Source organism: Phyllobates terribilis, unplaced genomic scaffold (assembly GCF_046119375.1).
Source record: "Phyllobates terribilis strain yellow unplaced genomic scaffold, ASM4611937v1 Scaffold_11__3_contigs__length_659146591, whole genome shotgun sequence".
Taxonomy (NCBI): domain Eukaryota; kingdom Metazoa; phylum Chordata; class Amphibia; order Anura; family Dendrobatidae; genus Phyllobates; species Phyllobates terribilis.
The window spans coordinates 282,064,402-282,073,041 of NW_027362771.1; the positions used below are offsets into that span (position 1 = coordinate 282,064,402).

Below are 8,640 nucleotides of genomic sequence, written 5' to 3' on the forward strand. Positions count from 1 at the left end.
ATACACGTCTGTATCACCAGGGTTAGATTCTATGACAATTAGTCCTTGGTCCTTTAGTTCCACTCTCCCCACCTTCACTGTCACATCCTTAACCCCTACTAGGTTAAGAGGAAGGCCGTTAGAGGCATACACAGAGAGGTTCGGGGCCGGTGGGTGGAGTTCATCTATGGACCAGTACCTTTTGTAGAGGACATCAGGTATGATGGTTACCTGTGAGCCAGTGTCCAGTAGCGCAGGTGTTGCTATGCCGTCCAGCACGATGGACAGGAAATGCCTTCCTCCTACGAATCGGTGGTACCAGGTTGATGGGCCTGGTTGATTTACTCCTGGGTGTCGGCACTCGGCCCCAGGGTTTGCCAGTTTAAAGGACAGTTCCTCGCAGTGTGGCCTGCCTTGTGGCAGCGGTAGCAGATGAAGTCTCCTGGAGGGCGACCTTGGTCGTTGGTCCTCCCACGGGGTGGCGTTGTCCTCCTCCGGGGTGGCATTGTCCTCCTACGGGGTGGCGTTGTCCTCCTTCTTCTCCTCATCCAGGGGACATCCTCAGGACTGTCGGCGAGTCGGATCCTTCCTTCCGGCTCGGGCTCCATCTATAGCTGCAGGGTGCTCAGGACAGTGGCCAGGGTTTTACTCAGCTGACGCACTTCAAAGCGCAGGTTGTCCAGCTCGCTAGGGGGCACTGTTTGCATCTTTGTTTCAGCCGTCAATGAAGGAGCAGTGGGTGCTGCGGTCACTGGGGTGGCCCCACCCTGGTAACACTGGATAGATGTCCCTGATGTTTCCAGGGGCTGTAGACCCTTAATAGCCATGTCCTTCAGGGTGTCAAAGGTGGCGTCTGGATGATCTAAAACCCACCACCGTACAGTTCTGCTCTCCTCCTGGGACCTCAACCCCCGGATGAACTGTTCCGTCAGCATTTTATTCTCATCTTGTATTCTGGCTGCACTAACCTGTTTCGGGGCCCGCAAGGCTTCCTGTAAGCGCCAGGCATAGTCCCGGATACTGTCCTCAGGTTTCTGGGTACAGTGGTAGAACCTCATCCGGAGATCTGTCTCAGTGCGGTGTTCAAAGACAGTTTGCAGTCTCTTAAAGATAATGGATACTGATTCCTGGTCTGCGGCTGGCAAGGTTTCAATTTCCCGCTCTGCAGCACCAGTCAATTGTCCCAGCACAATAGCGGCTCTCTGTTTACCAGTCATAAAATACATGTCCAGTACACCGCATATTTTTCTCTTGAACCCAGACAGGGTGTCTGGTTTGCCATCATACTGAGGAAGCCATTTCGCTCCAGGGATATACGGCAGGGCCATGGGTATCAATGGAGTCACGACCCCTGCTGGTGGGGCGGCCTGTGCAGCGCCGGGCACAAGTTGAGCATCAGGAGCATTAACCGGTGCTCTGGTGGCTTGCTGGTCGTCGGCCATGGTTCCGCCCCCCCTTGTGAACCGTAGCCTACCTCCTGCTTCTTTAATCGGGTAGGCTGCAGCTCTGCAGACGACGGTCTCCTTCCAGGACCTGACGCTTCCTGGTGCTGCGTCAGAGCGCGAGGCGGGGCTTGAGCTTTGCGCGCTTCCAGCAGTCACGCCTCTCCAATTCCCGCGGTTACGCCCCTCTTCTTCCCGCTCGGCGACTCAAAAATGGTGGACAATGGCGGGAAACAGCGCCAATTGGCGGGAAAACTTCACCACGGTATGCGACACAGTTCTTTAAGGCGCACAGTACCCGGTGGCAACGGGCACGAAATCCTGTTCGTGACGCCAGAAGTTGACGCGCCCCCAGGGCAGTGGGGTACTCGGCAGACGGGCCTATGGATGCTGGGGGGGGTATGTCACAGTGGCTGGCCCAGTCCGTGGCCCAGGGCGGTCAACCAAAAAGGGGATTGTAACTTGGATAGAAAATAAAAATAAAGTAAATAGTTTGTGACGCCACCTGTGGTACCTGGTAAGGATTACCAGCGCTGCTGCAGACCTCCGGGGGGTGATGGGATGGCAGCTGAGGTGTTTCTGCTCCCCACAGGTGGAGCGGGCCCCCGGGGCAGTGTGGAGTTTGATGGTGGGTGGCGATGCTGGGGCTTGTAGTCCAGGCGGGATGGCGCAGCAGGAGTAACTGATGGAGACAGGGGATTCGCTTCAATACCTTTACTGGTGCGGATGTCAGGTACGGTCCAGGGTACTCAGTAGGATGGGTGCACTTGAGGACTTCTCCCCAGTGAGCGGATATAAGGCCTCCTGGTCCGTGTCTGCCTCCCTGTATGCTCCTGGCCAGCCTGCAACTGGGCCTAGCTTATGTGTCGTACTGTTCCTTCACCTGTCGCTCGGTAGTAGGACCTTCTGCTGGCAACCACTATCCCTGGTAATGCTGGGGCCTTCGTGGTTCCTGGTCCTGTGATGGGTCTAGCTTCAGGTCTGCCAGGGACTTGTAGTTCTCCTGGAATGCCAGTGATCCCTACTGGGTATAAAGGACCCTGTAGGCGCGGACCCGGTGTCTGGTTTGTATACTGGGGTGAGCCTATGATGCTCCTCTGCCCCCCTCAACTCCTCTCTCCTTTCTCCTCTTGCCTTCGGCCACACTCGGGGCTCTCAGAACTCAGCAGCAGACGCGCTGTGTCTTCGCTGCTCTCAGCATCAGCACGCTTTCAAACTCTGTCTGACTGAACTCTGCACTCACTGACTGCCTGGCTCCACCCTCCATATATATATCCCTATCAGGGCTCCCTCTGGTGGTATGAGGTGGAAGGGTGGAGGTGTTTGTATGTAATGAGGGCCTCTTGTGGAGATGTCCGTCCATGCACCCTTGGTCCTGTGGTACCTGTGCACAGCAGGGTGCCACATATACCAACTTATGCTCCTGCTCATTTCTTTGGGTTTGCAATTTTGTCAAAAGTCTTACGGTCTTAAAAAGGTCTTACAGGGTTTCAGCAGGGAAAACAGATGCAAATGTTTTGAGAACATACAAACTCCATGCAGATATTCCCCTGGGTTTCAAACGCAGAATGCCAGTGCTGTAGTTCAGCAGAGAAATTATTGAGCCCCATGTTGTCGGTCCATATTCACTTATAACATTCTATGGAATTCTCATTAAAATTATATTTCTAAACATTTTAAATCGGTGGCAAGGAGTCTAAAAGGTTTCCTCTTTTTTTTGTGGAGAAGGGGAGTTTGTATGCTTTACACAGTTTCTTGGAAGGGTAAAGGGTAATGTCATCATGCATTTATCTTAATAGAGGAAGAATACCCTTATGAATATTCAGAAGCCATTTTAGTGATAAAACAGATACTTTTCAGTAAAATCTTAGTTTAATTCAGTACATTGTTTAAAACACCCTTCAAATATCTTAAACTATGTGCATTATGACCCTGTAAAAATGATTTGTACAGAACTATACTAAAATTGCATTGCGATAAAAGCTGCTCTTGAGAAATTCTTAGAAATGTCTGGGTACTCCTAATGGATTCTATCACTATAACAATAACAGCACAGATATGCTAATATCCAAAGGAATAAAAAGAATCTGTTCAATGGGTATAATTATTTTTCTCATTGCAGAATATCCTTATTGATAACATTTAATAGTGTTAGATTTTTTTTTTTTACAGTTTTGCCTTCTAACGATGTACTGAACCGGTCATTTTCTCTAATTTTTATGGCTGCTATTATTCTCTGCCGATAGTATGAACTAAGACCCATATTTGGTCAAAAATCAGTGGAAAAGACATACATTTTACTGTTACTCCTTAGATGGGGAGTTCATTGAACCCTTAATAAAGAGGCTTAATTTAGTCTTCTGTAAGAAATGTGTGCTCAACTTAAAAATATCTGAGCTCTCTTGGACTTAAAATCTTTAAGTCATTATACCCCCTCCTGGGTAACCATTAAGTTTACATTGTTGTGTGCTGCTGCTAGAAAAAGCCACCATAAATGGCAGACAGCGAATTCTTCCTGAAATAGCAAACATCATTTTCGATAATTGTTCAGGTATTTAGTGTAACTGTGGAATATTTAGTTTCTCTTGCACAAGCACAAATTAGCATTTTACATTTTTCTCTTGACTTGTAGATCTTTTGATCATTTTGCTTTGTTGCCTAGAGTATAAGCACATATTACAGGTGTGTACAGCTTTGCTTTACATGGTATTAATGGGAGTATATGGGGTTCTACTGGACTTTCATATTTTTGTAATTCATACAAAGGATATAGTGGTATTTTCTGTCTTTATAAATTCATACAGATGTTTCCGATTGAAGAATTTGTTATAGAAGTGGATATATATTGTTAATTTATTCTTGTATTGTGGAGCTATATAGCGACACACTGCGTGTCTTACATTCTCACGTTCAGTATTTGGTCAGTATTTTACATCAGTATTTGTAAGCCAAAACCAGGAGTGGGTGATACATACAGAAGTGCTGATGTGTTTCTATTATACTTTTCCTCTGATTGTTCCACTCCTGGTTTTGGCGTACAAATACTGATGTAAAATACTGACCAAACGTATGACCTTGGCCTAATAGACATAATGCCTTCAATGCATTGACCAGTTGTAAAATAATTGTCCATCTTTTTTTTGTCCACAGCTTATGTGCTCATCTATTCAGAGTGCATTGTTTGAAGAAGAGGACAGGGTGAAGAAACTTCAGCAGAAAGTAGCATCACTTGAGGTTCGCAACAAACAGTTAAAAGATCGCATGAAAAAAGTCAAGAAGTCTTTACGGCAAGCAAAAAAGAATAGCAAGAATATGGAAATGATGAATCGAAAACTGAACGCACAACTGTCAACAATTACAGGACAAAACACGCATGTAAATTCGTTGAAACAAAAGAATTCCCACTCAATGTATCTGAAAGTATGAACCCCATATGGAGACTACAAAATATTTGTAGGACTTGAGCTTTAGGCCAGATTTATCTTGTAAATAGAATTTGTGCCTGGAACAGTCTGTAACCTTTTGGGCATAATTTACATTAGACATATATTTCCCGGCATTTTGGCTGCATTCCAATAATCCTGATTACTGGACACCTAGGGGATTATGTATAAATAATTCTTTAATGGATTAGAGAACAACAATGGTACAAGCTTCTGATATGCCTCATGAACAATAAGATAGAATACGGATACTTGATGTCAGTAATTGATCAATGATGTCCGTACTTGAATGGACTTTCTTGCTAAAAACCTTTATTAACTGGCCACAGGATAGATAAATGTTAGCTCATTGTGGACCCCATTGCTTGGATCCCCACCAGTCACTGCAATGGAGTCCCTGAGCCTTTTGTTCCATATATAGAGATATAGAAACAACCATATGAGAGAATTTGGCTGTGTCCATATTTTTAGTTGTATTGAGCGACAACTGGTATACCCGAATGCTACAGATGTGCTTGAATGTGAGCATTGATCACCCATCCTATTCACCCTGCCATTTTTATATAAAGTACATTATTATAATGTAGCTTCTAGAATCTAAAGAATGCTCTGGTTTTTTAATAAATATCAACCTTTTGTGAGAGTTGCTGGGCAGCTCCAGTTTATTATGCTTAAACAGTTACTTTTTTATATTGATAACCTACAGAACGTGTCTCTAGTGCTTCACAGTCATTTAAAATCATTACATGTTCAAAACAATGGTAATTTGTGTATTGTGTACCAATAAACATATTGTATAACATTGTAGAAAATATATTGCTCACTACATTTCATTTCCCAAGTACAGTTAGTGCTTTGCACCCATCAATAAACCTCATTATTTTAGTGACATTTGCAACAGCTGGAATCATACTTAGAGGGGAAAGAATCGATTATCTTATTTTTTAAAAGGGTTATTCCCAGAATCACATTATTTTTCAAAAAGCACAGTAAATGCAAACTTATTGTTAATATTCAGACTAAGCCCAACACCATGATTCTTTCTTACAACTTTACGTATTTTTCCATTTCTATCTGCCTGTGCGCACATAGCAGATTCTTACCTGCTAAAACTACATTTCCCAGCAGCACTTGCTTCTCCACAGTGTTGCAGACCCCTCTCCTGTGTGCACCTGAGTAGACTCTCTCTGAGAGATCATCATTTTAATCTAAATGTAGAATTCCCTTCATGCTTCTGTGCACCCTCAGCTACTTTGCAGTACCCTTCCTGGTCGATTTTATCTTGTGCCATATACATCAGTATAGCTGCCTGTGTGGTTTTACATCCTTAGCTGGTTCTAGCAGGGTTCAACTCCCCTACCATTCTCCTCATCAGTAGTGCTGAGCTGTGTTTGTTGCCTATTGCTGACTGATCAGTGCTGTGATACCGTAGATGCTTTATTGATGCATATGGCATAAGATAATCCTCTTCCATATTCACCAGTAGAGGGGCATTTTCAGTTTCACATCGCTGGTCTCTCAGCAACAGGCAGCAAACACAACTCATGTAATCGCAATCCCTCTATACAGAGCCCCATCCTCCAGTATATCCGCTCAGCCCATCTATACTTAGCCCCATCTCGCAGCACATCGTTCTTTTCAGTCCCTGTATACAGCCCCATCCTGCAGTATATCTTCATCATTACAGAGCCCCATCTTGCAGTTCATTACTCCTTCAGCCCACTCCTGCAGTATATTTCTCCTCATCTGTACACAGCCCCATCCTGCAGAACACCTGCACACTGACGTTTACTGGTATGAACTCTGCAACGCAATGAATGAGGCTCTGCCCGTTCTATATCATCATCTGTCACAGTAGAATCTCCATTCTAGGCATGTTCCAGAGCACAGCTAGACTTGCACTGTGCATGATCAACCATTAGCACTGGAGCTACACAACAGTTACAATGGCAACTGGTGAGTAAGTAGATGCTGAAAAAGAGAATGGACAGCACCTCCAAAATCATAGTAACATAGGTTGAATAAAGACCTAGGTCCATCAAGTTCAACCTTTCTCCCCCAAATGTACTCCCTATACTAACTTACTAACTTACTGGGACTAGGCCTCACAAATGTATTACCATTTTTATTATTACTGCACTATTACAAATTACAAATGAACCAGTTTATAATTTTTTAATTTGTTTTATTTTTTGTATTACTGTTATGATATTACTAAAATCCCTGTACCTACTGTAAATCTGTTGATACAGAAGAAGGCAAAAACCCCAGGACACCTTCAGCCAATTTGTGTCACAGGGAAAAATTCCTTCTTGACTCTGAGAAAAGGCAATCAGTTCAAGAACGCTGGATCAATTGTACTACTATAGGTTTAACATTTTGTCTAATTTAACTGTAATCCACAATGTTATGTGTATCGAGGAAATCATCCAGCCCTTTTTTGAAATCTGTTATAGTTTCTGACATTACTACCCCTTGTGGTAGGGCATTCCACAGCCTGAGTGCTCTGACTGTAAAGAACCCTTTCCTGTTTAGGTGCCGGTATCACCTTTTTTCCACCCGTAATGAGTGCCCCCTGGTCCTTAGTATTGTCTTTGGAAGGAATAAGTCATGTTCTAGACCTTTGTACTGACCACACATATATTTATACATGTAAATGAGATCCCCTCTGAGTTGGAAGGAATAAGTCATGGGCTAGACCTTTGTACTGACCACATATACAGTACAGACCAAAAGTTTGGACACACCTTCCCATTTAAAGATTTTTCTGTATTTTCATGACTATGAAAATTGTACATTCACACTGAAGGCATCAAAACTATGAATTAACACATGTGGAATTATATACTTAACAAAAAAGTGTGAAACAACTGAAAATATGTCTTATATTCTAGGTTCTTCAAAGTAGTCACGTTTTGCTTTGATGACTGCTTTGCACACTCTTGGCATTCTCTTGATGAGCTTCAAGAGGTAGTCACCGGAAATGGTCTTCCAACAATCTTGAAGGAGTTCCCAGAGATGCTTAGCACTTGTTGGCCCTTTTGCCTTCACTCTGCAGTCCAGCTCACCCCAAACCATCTCGATTGGGTTCAGGTCTGGTGACTGTGGAGGCCAGGTCATCTGGCTTAGCACCCCATCACTCTCGTTCTTGGTCAAATAGCCCTTACACAGCCTGGAGGTGTGTTTGGGGTCATTGTCCTGTTGAAAAAGAAATGATGGTCCAACTAAAAGCAAACTGGATGGAATAGCATGTCGCTGCAAGATGCTGTGGTAGCCATGCTGATTCAGTATGCCTTAAATTTAGAATAAATCCCCAACAGTGTCACCAGCAAAGCACCCCCACACCATCACACCTCCTCCTCCATGCTTCACGGTGGGACCCAGGCATGTAGAGTCCATCCGCTCACCTTTTCTGCGTCGCACAAAGACACGGTGGTTGGAACCAAAGATCTCAAATTTGGACTCATCAGACCAAAGCACAGATTTCCACTGGTCTAATGTCCATTCCTTGTGTTCTTTAGCCCAAACAAGTCTCTTCTGCTTGTTGCCTGTCCTTAGCAGTGGTTTCCTAGCAGATATTTTACCATGAAAGCCTGCTGCACAAAGTCTCCTCTTTTTGTTGCAGAGATGTGTCTGCTGCTAGAACTCTGTGTGGCATTGACCTGGTGTCTAATCTGAGCTGCTGTTAACCTGCGATTTCTGAGGCTGGTGACTCAGATAAACTTATCCTCAGAAGCAGAGGTGACTCTTGGTCTTCCTTTCCTGGGGCGGTCCTC

General features: G+C 44.4%; 1 protein-coding gene across 1 annotated transcript in view; it reads left to right on the plus strand.

The window, feature by feature from the left end:
- The window catches only part of CCDC3 (coiled-coil domain containing 3), a 111,733-nt gene extending 104,157 nt beyond the window's left edge, over window positions 1–7,576 (plus strand). Inside the window, exon 3 of the mRNA XM_073650734.1 lies at window positions 4,572–7,576. Within this exon, the coding sequence (XP_073506835.1) occupies window positions 4,572–4,847 (276 nt within the window). The 3' untranslated portion in view covers window positions 4,848–7,576. The remainder of the gene's footprint in view (window positions 1–4,571) is intronic.
- The last annotated feature ends 1,064 nt before the right edge of the window (window positions 7,577–8,640 follow it).